The following is a 26,196-nucleotide window of genomic DNA, read 5'->3' on the forward strand; positions in this document are numbered from 1 at the left end:
ACAGCATAATAACTGATATGAAAAGAACATCAAAAAACAACAAAGAATGTTCATTCTGTGCCAACTCAGGACGATCAAGCTGGCCAAGGAGCTGCTGATACAGTTCTACAGGGGAATCACTGAGTCTGCCCTCTGGACCTCTATAACTGTCTGCTTTGGTTCTGCAACCCAACAAGACAGACACAAACTTCAGAGGATAATCAGAACTACAGAAAAAACAATTGTTGCCAGCCTGCCTTCCTTTGAGGACCTGTATACTGCACGAGTCAAAAAGAGGGTGGTGAAAATATTTACTGACCCTTTGCATCCTGGACACAAATTGTTTCAACTCCTACCCTCAAAACATCGCTTCAGAGCACTGCACATCAAGACAACTAGACACAAGTACAGTTTTTTCCCGAACACCATCACTCTGCTAAACAAATAATTCCCTCAACACTGTCAACTTTTTACTAAGTCTGCACTTCTATTTCTACCAGATTTTTCTCTTCATTCCTATTACCATTTCCTCCCACTTAGGACTGTGTGACTGTAACTTGTTGCTTGTATCCTAAAGTTTTTATTAATATTGATTGTTTCTTCATTGCTTTTTTGACCCCTATGACAATCAATGTGTTGTACCACATTATTCTTGACAAATCTAGATTTTATTTTATGTACACTGAGAGCATATGCACCAAGACAAATTCCTTGTGTGTCCAACCATAAATAATTCTATTCTATTCTGTTCTGTTCTGCTCTGTTCTATTCTAACCACTTAGATTAAGCATGGAGAAACTATGTCCACCTCAAATGTTATCAAATTGCAACTTGATCAGGAGTGTCAAACTCAAGGCCTATGTTCTAGGGTACCTAGATATGGCTTGAAGGACCGACCCGCAGTGCCTCTACCAGGAAAAATTGAGCTTGGGAGTTTGCTTTCTTCTGCCTAGGGCTCTGGACAGCTTGTGTTGCTTTCCATGTGTCCTCTGCATAGCCTGAGAGGGATGGTGAGGCTCCTATGGAGGACAAAGGTTTGACACTCTCCCGGGTCTCACCTTCATCCGCTGGAGAGAATGGATCACCCCAACCCCACCCAGGCCACCGACATGAGTGACATTGAGGTGGCCATGCCTGCCTGTCCCCTCCCCCCCCCCGAGATCAAACACAACCCTGATGCAACTCTCAATGACGTTGCGTTTGATACCCCTGATCTAGATGGTCACATGGTACTTGACACTACAATGAACTATTGCAATGAGAATTGAAAGAAGTTAAAAATATATCTATTATATTTTGTTTGCTATGGAAGAATATTCCATACTCCTTTGATCTACTATTGAAAAATTGTGACGTATGCTTAGATTTTAAAACAGTCTGATTGAACATTAAAAATGGTAAAATTGTGAAAGTCGTAGAATGATTTTTAACAGCTTAGCATAAGCAGATAATCATATAACTTGCAACATATACTTTTGAACTACATGAATATTATTTATTTATTTATTTATTTATTTATTTATTTATTTATTTATTCATTCATTCATTCATTCATTCATTCATTCAATTTTTATGCCGCCCTTCTCCTTAGACTCAGGGCGGCTTACAACATGTTAGCAATAGAACTTTTTAACAGAGCCAGCCTATTGCCCCCACAATCCGGGTCCTCATTTTACCCACCACGGAAGGATGGAAGTCTGAGTCAACCAAGAGCCAGTGATGAGATTTGGACCGCTGACCTACAGATCTAGTCAGCTTCAGTGGCTTGCAGTACAGCACTCTACCTGCTGCGCCATCCCGGCTCTATCTATCTAGAGTAATAATAATAATACAGTGATCCCTCGATTTTCGCGATCTTGATTATCGCGAAACGCTATACCACGGTTTTTCAAAAAATATTAATTAAAAAATACTCCACGGTTTTTTTGCTATACCACGGTTTTTCCCACCCGATGACGTCATACGTCATCACCAAGAGTCACTTCTCTGTCTCTTTCTCTTTCTTTCCTGTCATTCTCTGCTTCAATCATTTTCTCATTTCTCTTTTTTTCTCCCCTTTTTTCTATCATTTCTCTCTCTCTTCCTTCCACTCTTCTCTCTCTCTCTTTCTTCCTCTCTCTCACTGTCTTCCTTCCTTTCTCATCTTTCTTTCTCTCTCTCTTTCTCTATCTTGCTTCTTCCTCTCTCACACTCTCTTCCTCCCTCTCTCATCTCTTTCTTTCCTTCTCTCTTTTCTCTATCTCTCCCCCTCTTGCTCTCGAGCGGCAAACGGCGGGCGGGCGGGTGAACGGGCGAGTGGCAAACGGCGGCCGGGCGGGCGGGTGAACGGGCGAGCGAGCAGCCGGGCGGCGAACGGCGGGCGGGCGGATGCTGGGGGGGCGGGGGCAGCTGGCATTCAAAGCAATCTGTTGGCTTCCGCACTCTCGTCGCTCCCCGCCTCCACCATCTGCGCATGCGCGGCCATGGAAAAAAAGGCACGCATGCGCAGATGGTGTTTTTACTTCCGCACCACTATACTGCGGAAAATCGATTATCGCGAGAGGTCTTGGAACGTAACCCTCACGATAATCGAGGGATCACTGTAATAATAATTAAGTCTGAGCTCAAACACTCCCCCACGCCCCCAAAATAGTGGAATACAGTATCTCGCTTATCTGGGAACAGGAAAACTAACACTGTGTTTTATCAGTGTGCTATATCCATTCAAATGCCATTCTCTTAACAATTGCTTTCATCTTTTCTATTTTGATTAGAAGTAACTATTCTGTAAGCATCCAGTACATCACCAACTCAAAGACTTGAGTAGAATTTGTTGACTTTGTAATATAATGATAATGATTATATTATTTATTATACTAAAGAGCTGAGGTGGTGCAGCAAGTAGAGTGCAGTATTGCAGGCCACAAAAGCTGACTGTAGATCTGCAGGTCAATGGTTCAAATCTCATCACTGGCTCAAGGTTGACTCAGCCTTCCATCCTTCCGAGTTGGGTAAAATGAGGACCCGGATTGTGGCGGCAGTATGCTGGCTCTGTTAAAAAGTGCTATTGCTAACATGTGGTAAGCCGCCCTGAGTCCAAGGAGAAGGGCGGCATTAAAAAATTGAATGAATAAATGAAAGAAGGAAGGAAGGAATAAAGAAATAAACAAACAAACAAGACACTACTTGGATTAACAACTCTGCAATAAGTTGCTACTATGGTATTCTCCAAAAGGTATGGATAAGAACTCCTACAGTCCTTCCTTGCTGGCCAAAGTGACAATGGTTTACACCTGAATACTTGAAAGATAATAGGTTGCCTATCCCTGAAGCAAGCTGTTTGTAGGCAAACATCTGGAGCATTATTTCATTTTCCTATTAATATATGCCCAGTTCACTTTGCAGAACCAATCTGAAAGGAACTATTTTTGCCTCCAGTCAAATTATCCTACTTATTCTAGAAGATGTAGACAGAACAAACATGAACACACTTCTTAATTGTTGCTTCGTAGATAATTTTTTCTTGTCTCAACATGTGTAACAGCAACAGCTAGCTTTATATTTTTGAGAAATCGCTGTTATCTAACCAGTTTAATGTAAGACAAAAAGCCAAGTCTAGATTTAAAAATGCAACCCATTTTAAAACACAGGAAATTTCTTATTCCTCTAGAAGTGTATATAAACAATCATCCTAAGATCTTTTCCCCATTACATTGAAGTTTTTTAAAAGACTGCTTTATGGAAGTACTCTCAAATTTAACTACTGGATAATGCTTTTATTTTCAGTTATTTTTAAAAAATATTGGTTTCATGAAAGAAAAGAAAATGTTTATTCAGTAATTGCAATGTGAGAGGAAATATTTTGATGACATTAAGAAAAAAAGGGAAAAAACTATTCCATTTTGGAATAAATTGTATCCAATACATAACTTCTAATATTAAAATGAAATATTGTTTGCCTTTGGCTTACTCTGATGTGTAGATGGTTCCAACTACATATCAAAGTTTTGGATAACTCTGCTAAACAAAATTAAAAAGGCACATTTTAATTTAGTGTAACAATGGAACCAGATCTAAGTCAGTTTCTATTTAAGGGATAAGGTACCTAAGTAGATTTTTGAATTGAGCCCTCAACCCACCAATTCAAAAGTCAACTAGGATTTTAAATACTGAATTAAGATTTAAAATACTGTAGGTTTTCTGTACCAGTAAAAAAAAAATACAAAAATACAGAGTTCTTAAAAAAGAATGAACCGATTTCATAACACATTGCTTAATTTCTCAAGAATCGTCATGAGTCAGTGACCATTTGAAAGAGGAGTTATCTAAGTGTTCAATGGTAAAAGATTGCATTTATGTTTCACCACTACCCTTTAACCTCGATGTCTTTAAACATAGAAAAACAACCAACAGTGATCAACTCAATGGATTGTGATATGCTGACTCCTCATGGGAGAAATTTTCTTATCACATTGATGTTGTCCATGCTGTAGGTGGTGGTCACATTGAACACTTGTAAGACAGGAAATAAAAATTGATTGTGAGTAGAATACTTATGACTTGGCGGGAGTTTTGTATTAGTTTTCCTTAATAAAATATTGCATCATGAAATCGCTTCATTCTTTTTGAATAATCCTATATATAAACAAAATGCTAAGTAGAAGGGAAGGAGAAAATAAATATAGTACTTCTAAAACAGGGGTCACCAACCCCAGGACCCCTGGCATGGCATGCCTGAAATGGGCCATGCAAACAAGCAAAGCCCCATTTGCAGGATGCAGGCAGCACACTTAAACCATACCCTATCCGGTCCGGTCTCTGCTGTCCAAAAGGTTCAGGGCCACTGTTCTAAAACTACTCTTTCTGGGAGAAACAAGTCTACTTGGGCATAAAAACATGCCATATACAAAAAAAAGGGGGGGGGAATCATTCATCTTCACATTTACCTCTGGAGCACAAGGTTACAATAAACCATGACAAAACTTGCATTCTTTAAACTACTGCTAATCTCATTAGAATTACCATTAGTTGTTTTCCCCCCTTTGATGATTTAATTGTGGGAAAATCTCACTTCTGATAAATATACAGCACAAATTAACAAGTCTTACAACTTCTTTTGTACCTACTGTAATACAAAGCATGGAACTTGAAAAAGACACAATGTTTTCAACTGATGACTTTTTAAAAATGCAAGTACTGTATAGTATAATCAAAATAAAATATTAATAACGTTCAACACTGGTTGAATCTTAGTATTGACTTGACTTATATCCACATTATATGTGGAAAAAAATTGTAGCATTCATACTGAATGATGAACACTACACAATTTTAATACTGTTCTATTTGCTGTGTAACATATAAAATACATCAAAATATGAAATGCTGATTTCATGTAAAAATTTCATGGTAATAAAAGTCAGAAGAAGGGAATAATGCCACCTCCATACTGCTAATATTGTTTCAGTTGACAGAAATATTGTCGAACTTGGCGCCAAATTGGGAAAGGATGAGGTAATGTATACTGTATATCAATTAATTTCTAGAAATATAACACTGTGCCCTAATTAAGGAATAGATTGGATTTATGAAATCATTTTAGAGAATAGAATAGAATAACAGAGCTGGAAGGGACCTTGGAGGTCCTTCTAATCCAACCCCCTGCTTATGTTAAATAATATAACAATAACAGAAGGGGCTACTTCAGACAGATGGTCATCCAACATCTGCTTTAAAACTTCCAGTGTTAGGGGATTCACAACTTCTGGAGGCAAGGTGTTCCACTGATCAACCGTTCTGTCAGGAAATTTCTCCTAAGTTCTAAGTTACTAACTGTTGTTAGTTGTCCTTTTGCATGTTATTTGTTTTACATATATTATCTACATTGATTATGTGTCAGAAATGGGAGAATCAAGATAAAATGTTCCTAATTACACTGTGGCTGGAGCATAGATTAGCAAACTAGTGATCTCAAGGATATCGTATCATTGGATGAACCTATTTTCAGCTAAGCAACGCCTTCTGGTAACATATGAATCATGTTTATCATTTGTTTTAATGAAAAACAGCCGCAAATATTATAGGAACCAATTCCTAAAACTGATGTTCAGGTCTAACATAATGTGTATGAGCTGAGTGATTCTGCACACAATTTGGATCTTATCAGGACATCATCAAAGCTTCAGTTATTTAGCACCTCTGAGACATATGACCTATTCCAAATAGTACTAGGAATAAAATTGTAGAGTTGCCTTCTTGCTCCCAAGAAAACAAACTCCCAGGTTTCTTGGTAAATAAGTGTAAATTGTTTAGTAAATAAAAATAAGGAACCAAAAATTCTAGAACAATTTAAAGCATACAATTGTACCTATGCCCATTTGGGGTGATTTATTTTCATGGTGTATTTGTTTGGTCAAATAGCAGTCATGGAAAGCCAACAACACTGGCCCTGCTATAAGCTCTAAAATCAGTACCTCCTGTCGTGTGTGTAGCCTATTCGTTCAAGAACTTAGCGACTCTCTTTAACCTTTGCAACCTCCCCATTAGTTGTACAATTGACAGGATCGCAACAAGAACAGAGGGCAGAGCATTCCAAACGGGGCAAGGGTGTGTGTGTGAGAGAGAACACCTGCGTCTCTGTATGTAGTAGGGCCAGTTCTAGATTATTTTGTTAACTCAGCCTTCCATCCTTCCGAAGTGGGTAAAATGAGGACCCAGATTGTTGGGGGTGATATGCTGACTCTGTAAAACCGCTTAGAGAGCCATGTAAAGCACCGGGAAGCGATATATAAGTCTAAGTGCTACTGTTATTGCTGTGTTTTGCAAAGCGGTTAAAATGTCCAGCCACCATCATCATTGACAGGTACATTTATCCCCCACCCAACACACACCCTCTTCATTTTCAAGGCACCCTATTAATATATTAATTACTGGAGGGGGGTTGGTTAGAGCTCCTACTACATGATTCTTGACAAATCTATATTTTCTTTTCTGTACACTGAGAGCATATGCACCAAGACAAATTCCTAGAATTTTATTCTATTCTATTCCATTCCATCCCATCCTATCCTCCAATCCATCCTACAAAAGCAGCATTGATCTCCGCTCCCTTCGCCTTTTGCCCAGCGGCCAGCCTGGCGCTCTTCTCTTCTCCTCCCCCCCGCCCCCCCCCCCCATTGCACCCCATAGCTGATCTTCCTCCTCTGGCTAAGAGGGCGGCGGGTCTCCAAGGAGGAAGTAGTCTTTCCTTCCATCTGCGCTTCCCTCCGTTCCCCCCCCCCCTCCCACACTCCACAGCCGCCCAGTACGACAAACCTGAGACTCACGTAGGAACGAAAGAACCGCAAGCAGGAGCAGCGCGGGGAAGCAGGCTGTGGGCGCCGCGCCCTGCCGCGAGCCGCCGCCCAAAGCCACCGCTAAAGCTGCCGCTGCTGCCAACGCCGCTGCCATTTTCCTGCTTTCATCTCCTTTTCCTCCCATTGTTCCACCCCCGCCCATGGTTGGAGAGGGGTGGGAAAGCGGAGGGGGTCTGCCGCCCGCCTATTGAGCTGCGCCCCTGTCAATCACGCACACCTCCTGAATCCCACGTCTCCCTTTCCCCGAGGCTCGGCCTTTCGCTTCTCCTGCTGAAAAGCGGTTGGACATGCCAGCTGCCACTCTCCCTTGAAAAGGGGTTGGACATGCCAGCTGCCACTAGCGGCTTTCCTGTTTTGCAAGCCGGTGGTGGTGGCTTGCAAGTGTGTGTGGAGGGCGACTGAGATGGCTCTCATTGCAAGTGCCACGCTGCTCTCTTCGGCGGCCGGGAGCGGGAAGGAAAGGTGGGCGCTCTCGATCTCTCCACTGGAGACAAACCTACCAAGGGAGAGAGGCGCCCACGCGACGGAGGACAGAAGCTCGGCTTTCCCCCATGCCGTGAAACTTGGCAGGCAAATATTTCTTGCACGATAAGCTTTTGAAGCATGTCCCAAATAAACCGTTCGACGATGGCAGCAAACCAAAACTCTCCAGTTTCTCAGTTAGGCATAGCGGTGTATTTACCAGAGCAAATAATTTATGGCGGGTTTTCTCGACCAGCATTTTTCACCCTCAGCGAAGAGTGGACTTCAACTACCAGAAGTTATCAGCGAAGCCTTAAAAATATCTCTCATTTTAGACGTTGACATATTTGGGGAAACTGCACTTTTAAAGCAGGCGTCTCCAACCTTGCTAGACTTGTGGACTTCAACTCCCAGAATTCTTCAGCCAACTTTCCGTCCAAAATGAGAGACAAAATGGGAGGCTTTGCTGGCTGAGGAATTCTGGGAGTTGAAGTCCACAAGTCTTAAAGTTGACACGGTTGGAGACCTTGTACTAAAGGAAGACAACTGTGGAAAATATATCGGATTATTTCGGGGTCCTCGTCTCTCTTCTCCTCCTGTTCCCTTAATTTGACTCAAGAATTCCGTAAATACGTATTTCAAGACAGACAGACAGACGCTTGATACCTCCCGCGGGGCTTCCACGTCGTTGTGGGAAGGGCTGTTTGGCGTAACAGAAAAACGTATTCCTGTGGTAATAAACGTACACGCGAGTATGCAACCTGCGTTATACTTCACATAACATTCTGTCCAAAGAACATCTGCCTTTGAATTGAATTACTGGTTTCGCGGACTTTAGAAAATCCACAGATATTAAAACAGTCTTTTGCGTGGTTAAAACAACGACCTCGAAATCACCATCGTTTTTCCCTTTGGATGGGTAAAGCGACTAAAGTTACGGTCCAGAAGAAGAATAACAGCAAATTTATAGACTGGCTCGTTGGTCTAGGGGTATGATTCTCGCTTAGGGTGCGAGAGGTCCCGGGTTCAAATCCCGGACGAGCCCTATATTTTGTATCGTTTGTTTTGTTTTGTTTTAGTATTCTCCATATAATACACGCTTGTTTTTAAAAACGTGAATAGAATTTTATTAGTATTTTAATAGATTTAGTATTTTACAAGTGGTTCTGCTTTCCCCTCACTCCGGGACATTAGAAAAACGTTGAAGGGGGATTTGTTGACACCAATTGTTATGCAATGTGAGGGACTGTGGAGCTTTTCTCTCCTCTTTTTAAAATTATCGATCAATTCATATTGAATTGATATATAAGGAAAATATAATATATAAGGAAAATATATCGTTATCAGGAAAATAAAAATAATTTCCTCTTGTTTACTCCGCCTCTTTCCTGCGTACAACATAAATTGTCATAACGAATGCAAAAAAAGGTTTTATCAAAAAAAGACAAGACTATAAACGAAATCGGCCTTTTCGGCAAATTCGTATCAATGCAAAAATACAAACATAGTTCTGAGGAATTTCGAACGTAGCTCTGGTACTTGTCAATCAGTTCTCCTCGATGTTGGGGAGATTATTTATTGGCTTCTTTTGGCATCCGGTTCTCGGCTTAATTTGTTTTGATAGAAAATTCTGTAAAAAAAAATTTTTCAAAAAAAAAAAAAGGCCTCAAACTCCCCAAAATACGAAGGAAACCAAAGCACTTCCTTCGACTACGGGCTCGTCCGGGATTTGAACCCGGGACCTCTCGCACCCGAAGCGAGAATCATACCCCTAGACCAACGAGCCGCTCTCAGTAAAACCGTCCTCGGCTGGCTTCTTCACTTTTATCCCGCCCCTCTTATACTGCGCAATCTCCCAAGGGTTGGCTATTCTTTTACTGCGTTCGTTCTTTTGGGAACGTGTCTCCGCCTACGATACTAGCCGTGGCGTTTTAATTCGCTTCTCGCCTGCTTGAAAAATCTGCTGTTATAGCGCCTCCCCCCACCCTCCACGAATAACCTTTCCCATTTATACTTAGAACCCGAAGAGAAGACGCTTTAGCCTGCTGGGAGGAAGACTATACCACTTAGCTCTCGAGGAAAGGGGTGGGGGGATTATTTACTTCTTTCTTCATAAGCCGTCGTTGACATAGCATATAATAAATACAAGGTACGAATCTGTTCGTTTCTAACGAAACGGTAAGCTTTATGAAGTTTATTTTGGCAAGTCCTTTCCTCCTTCCTTTCCTCTTTCCTTTCCCCTTTTATTTCTTTTCCTTCCTCCTTTCTTTCCCTTCCCTTCCCTCTTCTGTTCCCTTTTTCTCTTTCCCTCTTTCTTTTTTTCTTTCTATTTTCGCCACCTGCAAAGCCCTCTCCAACTGATTGGCCACTTCTTTCTAAATAATAAAGTTTTTAAGTAAATTTGTCTGTAGGAGTCCTATGCCTCAGACATGACAATAAGTAAAAGAGCCTGAAAAAACTTCATTGACTTCTGACTTTTTGCTGAGTTTTCTAATCTAAGATAATGTACAGGAGGGATGAAGAGTGGAGGGATTAGTTAGACACATATACCTGAACATAACGCTTAACCTGCATCAGCTTTAGCCTTTTCAGATCTCAAGAAGCATTTAAATGAGTATTTCATTCATTTATTCTGAATGTAGACTTTTTTCCTCATAAATGTCTATTTTCATGGTCTGTAAAATGATCCGCACCAATCTGGTCAGCACAAATCTGTACATCCAAGTGGACAAATCTAGACATCCATATGAACAGGGAGATGAGTGTCCTAGAAATGCTTCCTTTATTCTGATGTATGGCAAACCTCTGCTTTTTTTCAGAATTCTCCATCAACATTCCCTAATAGAATGCTTTCCAGATAGCTTGAAGCAGCATCAATAAACACCAGCTGAACTGCATTTTGTGAGAATTATTGTCTAACATTTTTTGGAGCACACAATTGATCTCCTCGAGAAAATTGTATTTTTCTTCCATCTCATTGCATATAGTAGTTTCTGTCCTATCACAGCTTTTAACATAAACATTGTACATTTTTGTGTAATCAATAAGAAGTGATAGTATGAAAGCCCATGTTTTCTTTTCACATGTGAATGATCATACATCATTCATCTCATCACCATTTAATCTAAGTGTGTATGTTTAGACAACATATGCCTATCTGCTGAGACCATTTCATGGATGTTGTTCATATAGGGGTACTACAACAAGTCTTTGTTATTTTTGCTGCAGAATGTAACAATTTAGTTGAAACACAAATGCCAGAAACATGTCCTGGTAAATAATTCACTGCGCTTTACCCAAAACAGGTTGTTCAGATAAAATATGGAAAGATGAGGTAGTCCAAAAAAGATACAGTGATAGCACCCAATTCACAACTAGATGCAGAATAGCTGGGTGTGACATAAAATGTCTCCATCAAAATAATAGATTATTACATTTCTTTATATTTTGACAGCTACACAAATGAATTAAAGTTCAAAGATATCAGCAAGGAAACTGACAACAATTATTCCATTGGTTGGATGGGTATTATAGTTCAGTGCATTTGAAGGGCAACAGATTGTGAAAGCCTAATCAATAAACCCAATCAATTAGGCAGTTTTTCCCAGCTTGGGACTCACTGTTTTTGCTAAATGTGGAGGAGGTAGATAGATAGATGATAGATAGAGAGAGAGATAGATAGCATAAGTTTAAAGACAAGAATAAGACTAATACAAACTAAAACAGACTGAAGAAGAAAAGAGAAAAAAACTAAAGGTGCAAACAGAAAAAAGTTACAGAAAAATAGGAAAGAAAAAGATATAAAGAAGTGAGTTCTGATTATTTCCAGCATTTATAAGTACAATTATAAATTGACCCCTCTCTAAAATTACATTATCACTCTTTTCTCTCTCGTACCTAATCTTCAAAACTATAAATCATAAATTTATTTACCAGTATATGCAAAGTTCTGTGATCTTCACCAACCATTCATCCATTGTAGATATTACCAAATCTTTCCAACTTTGTGCATATAATTATCTCGTTATATATAAAAATAATGTTCCATAACTTACATCCACCAATAGCCATCACTCTGAAGAAGAAAAGTTCTAATTTTTTTTGAATATTTTATTTATTTATTTAATTGTATCCTGCCTGTGTTATTTTTGCAAATAATTCAAGACCGATCCAACATATATTCCTCCTGGTTTCCCCCCAAAAACCCTGAGAGATGTTAATCCTCTGAATTGAAGATGTGTTCATCATCTTGAGTTGCTTACAGAATAATAAAGGCAGAATAAATAAATAAAATATTCCTAACACAAATAAAATGTCAATATACAAATAGAGCAGTGATAGGCTACCAAAATTTTTGCTACCACACTGTGGGCGTGGCTTATGCATTTTCTTTCAACATCTTTGAGTGCAAATTGAGTGCTCTGGGGTAGAGCTTCATTTTTGCTACCCCACTGCGTCCCCCCCATCCTGGCAGTAGCCCACCCCTGATTATCTACTATATAAAGTGTATGTACACACACACGCACGCACAGCTCTTCTAAAATTATACGTATTCAACCTCATTTACTGTGATAGGAAAAACATATCCAGAGCCCAGAAGGGGGGAAAAGAAAAAAAAATGAAAATTTTGCTACCAGTATTGCGTACCTGACCTCACCCGTAGGAGCCCATCACTGAAATAGAGTGATGTATACCTAACTGTACCATCACTCCTACATTAATAAAATTTGTTTCTCATTTATATTAATATCAAGTGAAAATACACAATTCATGTGCATGCGTTTGTGAACCATGACTCAACAAACAATATCATTTAATAGATTTTATGTGACAGCAAAACCATGGTTATCTAATCTTTATGGATGTTCCTGACAACAGAATGCTTTCCAATAAGGATAAGTATTAAGTGAATATATTGAATAAACATGAACCAATAGTAGCACCAATTAAAGGACAGATTTAGATATTTTTATTCCATTAAAAGATACTGTCCTCATTATCTTTATATAATATGTTTGAAATTTAAGATCCTGTGAAAAAAGCTTAGTGATGCAGGAATTGGGGATTAATCTCAAGAAAGTTGCAAACTAAGTGAGATCACTTTAATAACATTTTTGTATTATCTCCGAGAACCTCCAAATAATTTTCCAACTAAACTTTTCGAAATGTTTTGACAATTAGATTCTTACTGGATTTAGCATGCGAATCAAGGCTACACTGCAATAATAATTTTTCTAAATCTTCCTATAAATATCCTGATTCCTTAGCAAATCAAGGATAGGATATATAGTTTTTTAGTTTAATCCAGGACATATGATGGACAAGTTAACAATCCACAAGTTTTTAATAACTGAGATGGTTTAGTAAAGCAAATACAAAAATGTCTACAGTGTCTTCAGGTTCATGATTTAGCTGAGCCATAGCTAGCAGTCCATAAATTACAAAAATCCAAGAAAAAACAACAACCAGTCATTCCATCTCCAGCTACAAAAGCAATGATCAAAACAATATACCACCAACAAATATGGGATGCATCTTTGCTATATGAGGAAGGGACAAAAAGAAAGAAACAATCTGTTTGAAAATGTGAGCTGTCTGAATAAAATAATAAATGAATGCACAATAGCTTTTAAGTTTAACAAATACATTTTACACAAATCAAAATTACATAAGAAAATTCATTTTGCAGAATGACATTGTGCATGAATTATATAAATATTTACATAAAATTACTATTATCTATGGCAACCAGAAAGCAGTACATACCAGTTTAATTATACAATCAACAAGAATCTATTATCTCCTTCATACCTATTTGAAAAATTCACAGAATTAAACTGGCCATTTAGTATAAATGGGCATCTTCAATTGCAAAATTGTTTAATATATCATATTACTTCTTGAAGCGTTATGATTATTTTGGAAACTATATTTTTGTTTGGAAGATAGCTTTTTGGAAGAGATGATATTCTGCAGTTTGCTATCTTCTGAGATCAGCACCATACACTGTGATAATATTGAGACATTAATCATGTGAAGAAAACAAATAAAAATTGTCTGGCTACAAAAATTGTCTGGCAGTAGCCATTCTGGATTTTAGAAGAACATCTGCAAATCACAATTTGGAAAACATATTTCTTAAATCTTGCTGCTAGCTGCAGTACCTGATATTCTCTCCATTCAAAAAATGATGCTATCCCTTCTTTAGATCAGGAGTGTCCAACATTAGCATCTTGTGTATTTCAACTCTCAGATTTCCTCAGCCAGCAAACAAATCCCTAATTTGTTGATTATGTTTTCTCCCCATTTGATATTTCATCCATTATTACTTATAGACAGTGAAGGGCTACCACACTGTGGGAGTGGCTTATGCAGGATGTATTTTCTTTCAACATCTTTCAGTGCAAAATGGGTGCTCTGGAGTGGAGCTCCATTTTGACTACCCCACTGCATTATCCCCCCATCCGGGCAGTAGCCTACCCCTGCTCATATATCTCATATTTGACTAGGAGTTACATTTCTTTAAACGTCTATCTTAATGGGGGCATGATTCAGTCCTTCCTATTTTTATTTCTATTCTATTCCTAGTTCCTAAAATAATTGGAGATGTCCACTTAAGAAATTGCTATAACTGGCTTCTTAAAGAGAACAACAGACTTTTCAAGATGCAGGTTACTTTGACAAATGAAATTGAAAGATGTTATTGCTTGTCAATTCAGTAATAGATTTTTACAAGACATCAGGAACCTCTGTATGTACATTATAAATAACTCTTCTTCTTTTTTAAAATTATGAACAATAACCAAAGGAATTAGATAAATAGCACAAGAGGCTCAAACGTATTGTAACATTCTTGTATAAAAATATACACAAATTTAATACACATATCATGTCAAGCTATAATTTCACTATTCTTTGCTCAATAAATCATATAAGTAGAGTTTGCACTTGCTAAATAGCCATGGCCTATTTATCACAATAGCTTAGCAATCTTGTGGCTGAATCTATCTGCTGTTTTGCTGAATCCAGCCATAGATTTCTCCTGCGCTTAATAGCAAACTCAGAAAAACTCAAAAGATATGAAATATTGTAGAAAATTAGTTTTGTTTTTGTTTTTTGCCTTGTCATTTATACAAGTTATTCCATAGCCACTAAGCAAACCAGAAGAGACTGTGTTTTTGGTGCTTCTGTGCTGACTGTATAATGGATATGTATGCAGTATAATTATAGCTCACAGGCCAGAAATGGTTTGGAAATGTCAACTTTAATCAGAAAGTATAATTAATATGGATCATAGTCCTTTCCATTAAAAAAAACAACACTCCACAAATGTTGAAATTTAATAGACCACAATTTCCAAAACATGCTTTTGGCCTGTCCCCAGGTTTGAGAAACTTAAGGAGTTGATATGGCTGCTATCCATCACAGATGTCCTAATTTGTCTCAACAAAAGCTTACAAATTTCCAACAGAAAGGAATAATTCAGGTTTCTTTGGTGTCTTCTTTAAAGAAATAGTAAATAATAAACTATAATAGGAACTCTAATAATTGGCTTTCTGTTTATCATTTGCTTAGTAATTATATTAGCACCATATCCTGGAATTCAGAATACTTTCATATCTGCAGTAGGTTGTGAAGTTCCAGTATCTTGTATGCTTGCTTCATGATGTGAATCTTCACTTCCATTTATTTTTTCTTCCTTCTTTTTTGTATAAGCGTTTTCCATGTCTGAAATATTACAGTTCCGTGGTTTTCTTTTTGTGTCTTCTGTAGTATCATTATCTGCATTCTTCTCTTTCTCTTTGTTCACAGTCTTACTTGGCCTCTCCTCCGAAAGATTCTGACGTGTTTTGTCTTCCTGGCTCTCTTTGGATTTTGTTACTTTTTCTGTATCCACTTCTTTCTCTTTGTTTTCTGATCCGCTAGATTGTAGATGTGATGCGGATTTTTCACCAGAAGCTACTTGATTTTGTTTCTTCTGATGGTCTATGCTACCCACGGGGGCAGGTGAGGATTTCGTACTTTTATTCTTGTCCATAAATACATCCTCTTCTTCCTTCTCCTCAGTTTTGGAACCATTTTCCTGAGGTAAAACTGTCCCTCCTAAATCTAGGTCATCTCCATATTCAGTCTGTGATTTTCGAAATCTTCTAGATGGAGGTCTGCGCTTTATTGATCCTCGTGTCCTTACCTGAAAGTGGATAAAGCTGTGATTGAAATAAGAACATAACCCAGACCAGACATCATTAAAAACAACAAACAAAACTGTATTCATTTATGGACAATATTATTTGTAAGATTGATTTTTGGTACAGTGTTCCCTCGATTTTCGCGGGGGATGCGTTCTAAGATCGCCCGCGAAAGTCGAATTTCCGCGAAGTAGAGATGCGGAAGTAAATACACCATTTTTGGCTATGGACAGTATCACAAGCCATCCCTTAACACTTTAAACCCCTAAATTACCATTTCCCATTCCCTTATCAACCATTTACTCACCATTATTGTTGGTACTCACCATTGAATAAAACACTTAGTGATCCTGATATTTATAAACATAATTATTTATTAACAATAATAATTATATTTTTGTTATTTATTTGCAAAAATTATTAGTTTGCTGATGACGTATGATATCATCGGGCGGGAAAAATCGTGGTATAGAAAAAAAACCGTGAAGTATTTTTTAATTAATATTTTTTGAAAAACCGTGGTACATATAGGCTATTCGCGAAGTTTGAACCCACGAAAATCGAGGGAACACTGTATTACCTTTTCTTTCACATCGAATAACATGATTGTTCCTTACCAAAAAGTGAAATAATATTCTAATATTTTTTTCAATGCCAATTAGCACATTACAATTACTTTGGTCAATGTGGTTTTTATGGATAAGAAATATGATCGTCTGGTATCTTCCGATGTAAAGATCACCATCTTTATGATGATGATGATAAATGTGTTTATTTAAAATCTGCCAGATTCTTAAATTAAGTCTAGTTTTAAAACATAAACATTGGGCAGAAGCTCCAGGATCCTTCTGTATTCATTCACCAAACTGATGATATTGAGTGGAAGAGAAGAAACAGTAAATGAACTAGGATATGATATTGCTGATAAAAGGAGAAAAGGATGTGACCCAAAGGCTAATACTTTCCTATATGAGTTGATATTTCTTTAAGAAATCAAAAACTTCAGACCTTGCATGCATGCATAAAGGAACAGATAGATTAAAATCCAATATCAGTTTCAGGTAGTCAAAAGACAGGCCAAATTTAGAGTCATTTACAGATGCTTAAGAATAGAGGAATCTAAACATAAATAAAGGGGACCCAGTTGATATTGTATATCTTGACTTTCAAAAGACTTTTGACAAAGTCCCTCACCAAAGGCTCCTAAAAAAGCTCTTCAGCCATGGAATTAGATGACAGGTCTTGTCCTGGATTGGTAACTGGCTAAATTATGGAAGCAAAGGGTTACAATAAATGGACAATTCTCCGGATGGAAAGAAGTGAGAAGTGGTGTACCCCGGGGTTCAGTTTTGGGACATTTACCTTTTAATTTATTCATTAATGATCGGGATGTAGAAGTAAATAGTGAGGTAGCAAATTTTGCTGATGTCACTAAATTGTGAAAAGTGAAACTGATTGTCGGGAGCTCCAGAAAGATGTCTTAAAATTGAGTGAATGGGAAGAAAGTGGCAAATGCATTTTAAATTAAACAAGTGCAAAGTTATGCATATCAGGGCAAAGAACCCCAATTATACCTACCAACTGATGGGGACCAAGCTTTCTGAGACAACCCAATAAAAGAATCTTGGGGTTTTGGTGGACAGCTCAATGAAGATGTCAACCCAGTGCACAGCAGCAGTGAAAAAATCAATTTCAATACTTGGCATGATTAGGAAGAGAATCAAAAATAGGTTGGCAAGTGTCAGCCTCTGTACAAATTGATGGTGAGACATCATTTGGAGTACTGGGTACAGTTCTGGCCACTGCACCTCAAGAAGGATACAATTGAACTGGAAAAGGTGCAAAAAAGGGCAACAAGTATGATCAAGGAAATGGAGCACCTCCCTTATGAAACCAGGTTGCAATGCCTTGGTCTCTTCAGCCTTGAAAGATGGCATTTAAGAGGTGACTTGATTGAAGTGTGTAAAATCATGCATGGGATAGAAAAGAATAGAGAAAAATTATTTTCTCTATCACACAATACTAGGAAGAGGGGGCACTCCCTAAAGCTCATAGGTAAGAAAGTGAGGACAAATAAAGGGAAATATTTCTTCACCTTTGGTTAATGGAATTATTTAGTTAGTGGTCTATAGTTAATGGAATTCACTTCCAGAATAGGTTATGACAGCTGTCAGCCTAGATAGCTTCAAGGCAGGATTAGACAGATTCATGGATGCCAAGTGTATCGGTGGTTATTGAAACGGATGCCCAAGTGCCGCCTCTGTGTTGGTTGAGGCAGGCAGGATTCTTTTGGATACCATTTGTTGGGGGTCAAGCGAAAGGGAGGGTTTTGCCTTCTCTTTCTGCTCAAGATCCCCATGTACAATTAATGGACCACTGTGTGACACAGAATGCTGGACTCGATGGGCTTTGGCCCGATTCAGCATGGCTCTTCTTATGTTCTTATGTTCTAAGTAGGACTGTCAGGTATGGAAGGCTAGTGAATGTAGGGAATCATTTAAGACAAAATTTGATCATCTGAAAGGAACCCCAAGGAAAGCTAGATGTCTAGCAATAGGAGCTGGGAAACAAAGTGAACAAAAGAAGAAAGAAAACTCTGTCAGTGTTGGAATTACTGGTATATACTGATTCATGTAATAATAGCAAATTAAATGAAGTGGTACATTTAAATAAATTTCAGTCTCACAATCACATATACATTAAGCTACATGGGAATTCCACATATTCAAATCTGAGGAATGTTGTTCTATATGGCTGTCATTTGCCTAGCAATGAAAAAATAACATTCCAATATTTTTTCATCTTAAAAAGGTTATCAGGACAGAATTCAGGAAGCTACTTTATACTAGGAACATCACATGTACTTCAAGAGTATTTTTTTTAAATCAAAACTGCAATATACTTATTAGAGTACTGCTATAAAATTCAACAAATAAAATGAATATTCCAGTCAAATGACCTTGAAAAATTTCTTTAAAAATAATTACTCATTGGTTAACTGTTACTTGAGGAAAATTTTGTGTGATCTGTTTGAAAACTGCTATAGCTATTCATTCTTATTTTATTTCATATTCATGCTTTTATGGTGTTACATTTTAAGAGACCTCCTCCTCTCCTGATTTCTTAATTTCCTTTTCATTGTTAAATTGTTAATATTACGGTGACCAGCTTATATCTTACCTTATTATAAAACTGAAGATGAGTACCTTCTGGTGGTTGATCAAAGGTAACTGGAGATTCATCAGGAATACTTAAATGAGTCTTTGGGCTGACAGGAGTGACTGGTGGACTGTTAAAAGGAGACACCATTGCCTTTAGTCCAGGGCTTTTAGGAGAAGCTCCTGGCAGCATAGAAGTTGGAGCAAGTGCTAAATTGGCCTGTAAAGAAAATGAGTGAATCATAAATAAGTATTTTCACTTTCTTCCCAATATTTGAAATTTTGCCTTAATATTACTCACTTTATCTATTGCTGAAGTCAGTTTATGGAGCCCACTTAATATTAGTGAAACAGAGAGAGTGATCCCTAAATGTTTAATAAGATATTTGCCAAGGAATGGCATACTGTACTGCAGTGTTTCCCAACCTTGGCAACTTGAAGATATTTGGACTTCAACTCCCAGAATTCCCCAGCCAGCATTAGCTGGCTGGGGAATTCTGGGAGTTGAAGTCCAAATATCTTCAAGTTGCCAAGGTTGGGAAACACTGCTGTACTGTATATCTTTTTTTTTTTCTGGAATAATTGCAGCATCTTTGCTAGCATCTATTAAGAAGTAAACAGCATTCAGGGATGAACATGCAACTTCAAAACTGCTATCAACTTTATTTTGTGGGGAGGGGGTTAATAATGTTCACCTCCTGAATAAAATAAGCATTTTTTAAAAAATGAGCCAACAATGTTTCAGCAATGGCTCTGTAGAAAATATAGCTCTGTGGGAGAAAAAAAAATAGGAAAGAGGGAAGTGAGAGAAAAAAAGATGTAATCTATGGAGTTAAGATATTATTATTGATCTGTTTATCTCTGGACTTGCAAGGAATTATTGGAGACTCTCTAGTGTTCCCTATTAAAATATAGGAAATAATTGGAGGTGGAGAGGGGTTGAGGGGTGTCATCAGATGTTCAATTATGCAAGAACAGCCCACTCTCTTAATAAATAAAATGACATACACAAAAACCAAAGAAAACATAAACCAAATTCTAAGCAGATATTCTATTAACATCCAAGAATACCATATTCAAACTATTCTAAAGAATAGCTTCCCAATGCACATTTACCTAGCACCTATATTGTACCATATCCAAACAACAGATAATAGTTTTCAGTAGCTGTGTAAGCCTTATGAAAAAGGAAGCTGTTTCACAATGTCCTCTTTTGAATGCAGGCCTAAGTGGAACTTAGAGAGTGGGCAGCAGCTTGAGAATGAGAGATATAATTGATCAAGAGATCTGGTAGGGAAAGAGCCCTTTCTCACCAATTGTTCATGTGACATGGCACTCTGATGTAAGAATTGTTAACCTAAACTTGGGTAGCTTTTCCTCTGGTAATGTACAGTACTATTAACCAGAGCATGCAAAACATTTACTAGACCAATTCTCCAATACAGCATATCTGTCTGGAACCCATACTGCACATTCAACATTAATACAATAGAGCGAGTCCAGAAATATTTCACAAGAAGACTACTCTACTCCTCTGCTCACAACAGAATACTTTATGCCATCAGACTTGAAATTTTGGACTTAGACAACTTAGAACTATGCGGCCTTCTATCTGACCTAAGCAAAATTATCTACTACAATATCCTACCTGTCAATGACTACTTCAGCTTCAACCACAACAATATATGAGCACATAATAGATACAAACTTAAGATAAACCGCTCCAAACTCGATAGCAAAAAACATGACTAGCAAAAGAGCAGTCAATGCTTGTAATGTACTACCCTGCTATATGGTTTCTTCCCCAAACTCCCCAAACTTTAACCTTAGACTGTCTACTGTTGACATCACCCTATTCCTAAGAGTCTGTAAGGGGCATGCATAAGAGTCTGTAAGGGGCGTCCCTGTCCTAATGTTCTCTTTTACTCGTATCCATTTCATGTATTCATAATGTTTATATTTATATATATTATCTAATACAGTACATGCTTGAAAAACAAACAAACAAACAAACAAACAAACAAACAAACAAACAAACAAACAAACAAACAAACAAAAAGAAACAAAGAATGGGAAGTAGTGGGGGTGGTGATTGGAGACTCTTTGCTGAGATGGCACTGTTGGCTGAATAATGCACTCAGAAAAACGTGCTGTCTTCCTAGGGTACACATTTAGGATGTGATGAAAAGGTTTCAAAGACTGAACACCTGTTGATACATTCCTTTTTGTTGATTCACATGGGAACAAATTACATAGTTAAAGAGGCAATGGAGGTGCAGCAAAGGATTATGAAGAGTTGGACAGGAAAATGAAAGAGATGGTATTTTTTCATTCCTTCCTCTTGAGGGATATGACTTGGGAAGACGGAAGAATACTGGAATAAACAACAACACAAATGGTCTAATAGGAACTACTATTTGGATTACAAGATAATGGGTTGTATTTCCAAAATAAACAATGTACGCAAAAGGTAGGCTGCATCTCACAAGAACTGAGAAAATTGTTTTTAGATGCTGCCAGGCAAAGCAGATTCAGAGGACTTTAAATTGAGACCTTGGAGGGAGGAGAGGAAAACTCTAAAAATAGTGCAACCCCAAGTCCTGGAAATTCTACTGGGAGGAGTAGGTGAGACACAGAGGCATCTGATATATTAGGTCTAGTTAGATAAACTAAGCTTTCCAGTTGTTTCTATACAATTGCACAGAGCTTAGAGAACAACCAGGATTGTGTTAATTAAATAATTATGTTATGTTAAATTTATCTTGGCTGCTGTACATATTATTTATTACTTTGTCACAGTATTTTTTATCTTTATTGTTAGTCAACCAAAGTCATGCATTTGAGACAGGCAGTTTATGAGTAGGGAGGGATTCTGGCAGGATAGAGTGCATGAGTGAAATGCAAAGATTAACAAATAGAATGTTATTTACTGTAATATGCCAGGTGAAGGATTGGCATTATATGTGAAGAAAGTGCATACATATATTAAGTTCCCATAGTATGAATATTAATGTTTAATTGAGAACATACTGTAGGTAAGAATATTTTTAAAAGGATGGAGGGGTACCATAGGTTTATTCCAACCAGGTAAGATATCTGGACAATGTAGATTTAAAAACGTCCAGGCTTCAACTATGAAGACATCTGTTAGAAAATGAACTCAGCCAAAACTACTGTATATAGTTCCCAAAAGTCATTGTCTTCCCAATTTTGTTTCTTGTCTCTCATGTGTTTCTTAAAGGAGAAACAGGACACTTGGCTCTTCTGATTCTAATAAATAAAAAAACCCTGCTGTCTGAAGAGGTATGTTGTAAGCCTTATCCTTCTGGGTTTGGTTCCAAGTGGGGAAAAAGACATCGTAAGCACAGGACTGCTTGGAAAGATGGTTTAATGGAGGACAGCAGGACCATGTAGTCTGAGGTCCCAGAGAGAAGAGGATCATATGCCTCAAGGATGCTAAAAAGAGAAGGGCCTGAGATGCTGGGAGTGCCTGTTTATACCCTCTGTTGGGCCCCACCTTAAGAGTTTCCTGTTCCTGTATAAAAACGTATCCCATTGGCTGTCAGACTTCCAAGGGCATGCTGGGGCAACCTTGTAGGCTGTCCTGAGTCCCAGGTTTTGCTGATGTAATCTTCCCAGGTAATCCCATCATCCTGGAGTTGAAGAGCATAGATCTTTGTTATATAGAATAGACTGGTCCATGCTATTAACTAAGGTTTTTCCTGCCTATATAATATTCTGCTCTTTTAATATTTCCTAAAATATTTATTTCTCTAGGATGGGGGTAGATACTAACTTCTTACAGGTAAAAGCAATGGGAACATACCATATTACCTTTGCTTTAAGATGCTAAGCAAAGAAATTGGGCAGAATTTTACCTGCATATCAGATGTTAAAATATTCAGTTTTAATAAACTTTTCCAAATACTTAATAGAATCCCACAGACAAAATTTCTCAAGTCAAAGAGAGTACAGGAAAGTTGATTGAGTGATTATGTAACAGCAAAGAATTGTTGACTCTTAATAACTACATTTTTTTCATGACGATATATCCTTAGCCTGGTCTTTTAGGTTTGACAGGAGAATTATAAATTTCTAAAAATAAGATACTGGATGTACAGTTACCACCATTCTAAAGTGAGAAAAAATAGGAGATAGTTGAGATGAAATAATTGTGAATGCATAGCGAATTTTGATGGAGCTGAAAGTTAAATGTTTACAAAATGGCAATTGAGACATGATATCCTTAACAGGCATACCAGTAAGCAGTTATTATCTATGTAATGAAAGTAGATAGGCTTGCCAAGAAAAAGGAAGAAGGGGAAGGGGAGGAGCTACTGCTTGGGAAAATAGGATAGTAACAAACCATGGAAAGAGAACTTGACATATCTGACTTAACTTCAATTTTCTGTGCAAAGGAGAACTATGTTTAAATAGATCTAATTGAGACAACTGACACACGAAATGGCCTGTAGTAATTTTTTAAAAAAATAGCGACCTAATTATAATAAATAAGTTTAACTGTCCAGGACCCATACCGATTACATCTAAGAGTCTTGAAAAATCTTGTAGGTATTATTTTGGAGTTTTATCTGTACATTCTTGACAATATGGAGGACAAACGGTATCAGAGGCCTTGAGAAAGATGAATGTATTTTATATCTTTACATGAAAGTTGAAAAGACCTAGGCAAACTCTGAAACACATTATCAAACAGTTGACTTGTAAGCATTTTGAGAATAATGCCAACATGTGTTTATCAAGGACAAGTCATGCAAAACTATAATTTTTAAAAAAATAAAATGACTAGTTGTTAGTTGTTCATAGATTAACCTCAAGTTCAGCAAGGCATCTCTCATGAGTTTCTAGGACATAAGGTAATAAAAAGTGGAATTGACTAGACCAGGGTTATCAAACTCCCAGCCCATGGGCCAGATGCATCACACACTAGCCATGCTCGTGTCTGGTTTAGCAAAGAAGAAAAAAGTCCCAGTAAGTCATATGATGTCACCATGATGATGTGAGTTTGACATCCCTGGGCTAGACTATCATTAGATGATAGAACTAATTAAATTATCACAGGCAACAAGTACATCAGTATCTTAATGTCAAGCTGGAAGCAATATCAAAGGCCCTGTTCTCTGGTATATAGCATATTCATAAATAATTTAAATGATGGTTTAGAGAATATTATTAAATTTGCAAATGTCACACAGGACAGGATAAATAGGGACAGCATCATGATTGAGGAGGAACTTGATAAGCAACAACAATGGCAAAACCTAGCAAAATTAATTTCAATTTCAGTTTAAGTTTTATTGGATTTATATGCCGCCCCTCTCCGAAAACTCTCCGAAAACTCGGGGCGGCTAACAACAATCATGAAAATATACAATAAAATCCAATACTAAAAGCAAATTAAAACCCCTTAATATATAAAAACCAAATGAAATAAATATAAAGCCTTTTTTCAGCATTAAAAAATCATAGTGAAATATAAAATATAAAATCATGTGAAATATAGTATGAGGAGACCATATTGGCAATGGCATATGTAAAAGGGGATGTTAGTATTTTGTGGAAGTACAAAGTAAACATGAGCCAAGAATGTGATACCACTTCCTCAGAAACAAAAGCAATCTTAGGTAATATAAATATATATATATAGTGTCATATTCAAGGGAAATTAGAAGACAAAGCAGAATAATTCAGATTTTTTCAGAAGACAGGACATTAAAAATGGCTAAAATTACAGGGGAAATAAACTTCAATTGGACATCCTATTGTTAACTGCTATTTAACAATGAAATCAGAATGTGTTGAGAAGTACACTGTTCCCTCAGTTTTCGCGGGTTCAAACTTCGCGAAAAGTCTACACCACGTTTTTTCAAAAATATTAATTAAAAAATACTTCACGGGTTATTTCCCTCGATTTTCGCGGGGGATGCGTTCCAAGACCACCCGCAAAAGTCGAATTTCCGCGAAGTAAAGATGCGGAAGTAAATACACCATTTTTGGCTATGGACAGTATCACAAGCCTTCCTTTAACACTTTAAACCCCTAAATTACCATTTCCCATTCCCTTAACAACCATTTACTCACCATTATTACTGGTACTCGCCATTGAATAAGACACTTAGTGATTCTTAATAATTATTTATTAACAATAATTATTATTTTTTGTTATTTATTTGCAGAAATTATTAGTTTGGCGATGATGTATGACATCATCGGGCGGAAAAAAAGTGGTATAGAAAAAAACCACAAAGTATTTTTGAATTAATATTTTTTTGAAAAACCGTAGTATAGGCTATTCGCGAAGTTTGAACCCGCGAAAATCAAGGGAACACTGTACAATGGTTTTTCAAAAATATTAATTAAAAAATACTTGGTGGGTTTTTTTCCTATACCACGGTTTTTCCCACCTGATGATGTCATATGTCATCGCCAAACTTTCGTCTGCCTTTAATAAATATTTTTTTTAATAAACTTTAATAAATAAACATGGTGTGTAATAATCTGAATGGTTGTTAAGGGAATGGAAAGTTGCAATTTAGGGGTTTAAAGTGTTAAGGGAAGGCTTGTGATACTGTTCATAGCCACAAATAGTGTATTTACTTCCGCATCTCTACTTTGCGGAAATTCGACTTTCGCGGGCGGTCTTGGAACGCATCCCCCGCGAAAAGCGAGGGAACACTGTAATTCATTGCTGGGTGTGTTTAAAGAGATGCTGGTTGACCATTTGTCAGAGATGCTATAATGGTGGATTCTACAGCAGGCAAGGGATTGGTCTCCAAGATCTCTTCAAAGCTCTCCATGTGTTTGATTTGGATTGTGAATGAGAAAAGGTTCATTGGGAACATCAATAAAGCATTATCATATACAATAAACAATAAAACATTTATTTTCACAGCCATATTTAGAAATTGCTAAATGAGGAAGGCAGATTCTCAGTGAGTACAGAACACTGATTTTTGGATGGAAAAATTGGAAATTGGAAAAAAAAGAAATAAAATTTGGTACTTTGGAAGGTACTATGTCTAAATATGGCTGTGAAAATAAATGTTTTATTAT

The 26,196-nt window shown here is 37.4% G+C and overlaps 2 protein-coding genes, 1 long non-coding RNA gene and 2 other non-coding genes across 8 annotated transcripts in view; 2 read left to right on the forward strand and 3 right to left on the reverse strand.

Moving 5' to 3' along the window:
* MPZL1 (myelin protein zero like 1) overlaps positions 1 to 7,532 on the reverse strand; it is a 49,034-nt gene extending 41,502 nt beyond the window's left edge. Inside the window, exon 1 of one of the 2 annotated variants that reach the window (XM_070750208.1) lies at positions 7,273 to 7,532. In XM_070750208.1, the coding sequence (XP_070606309.1) occupies positions 7,273 to 7,455 (183 nt within the window). In that variant the 5' untranslated portion in view covers positions 7,456 to 7,532. The remainder of the gene's footprint in view (positions 1 to 7,272) is intronic. The other variant, XM_070750209.1, reaches the window with a different exon arrangement.
* A 1,216-nt stretch (positions 7,533 to 8,748) lies between these two features.
* Positions 8,749 to 8,820, forward strand: TRNAP-AGG (transfer RNA proline (anticodon AGG)). The gene has a single exon. It is a non-coding gene; the product is annotated as a tRNA-Pro (tRNA).
* A 669-nt stretch (positions 8,821 to 9,489) lies between these two features.
* On the reverse strand, positions 9,490 to 9,561 carry TRNAP-CGG (transfer RNA proline (anticodon CGG)). The gene has a single exon. It is a non-coding gene; the product is annotated as a tRNA-Pro (tRNA).
* Positions 9,562 to 9,692: 131 nt separating this feature from the next.
* LOC139166515 (uncharacterized) lies at positions 9,693 to 10,672 on the forward strand. The gene is made up of 2 exons (XR_011558969.1): positions 9,693 to 9,953; positions 10,595 to 10,672. It is a non-coding gene; the product is annotated as an uncharacterized lncRNA (long non-coding RNA).
* Positions 10,673 to 13,100: 2,428 nt separating this feature from the next.
* Positions 13,101 to 26,196, reverse strand: part of RCSD1 (RCSD domain containing 1) — a 42,099-nt gene continuing 29,003 nt past the window's right edge. For all 3 annotated transcript variants that reach the window (XM_070750176.1, XM_070750174.1, XM_070750175.1), the window contains exons 6-7: positions 19,145 to 19,342; positions 13,101 to 15,966 (exon numbers count right to left, since the gene is read on the reverse strand). In XM_070750176.1, the coding sequence (XP_070606277.1) occupies positions 15,379 to 15,966; positions 19,145 to 19,342 (786 nt within the window). In that variant the 3' untranslated portion in view covers positions 13,101 to 15,378. The remainder of the gene's footprint in view (positions 15,967 to 19,144; positions 19,343 to 26,196) is intronic.

The sequence above is a fragment of the Erythrolamprus reginae genome, chromosome 4 (genome assembly GCF_031021105.1).
Source record: "Erythrolamprus reginae isolate rEryReg1 chromosome 4, rEryReg1.hap1, whole genome shotgun sequence".
NCBI classification, from domain to species: domain Eukaryota; kingdom Metazoa; phylum Chordata; class Lepidosauria; order Squamata; family Dipsadidae; genus Erythrolamprus; species Erythrolamprus reginae.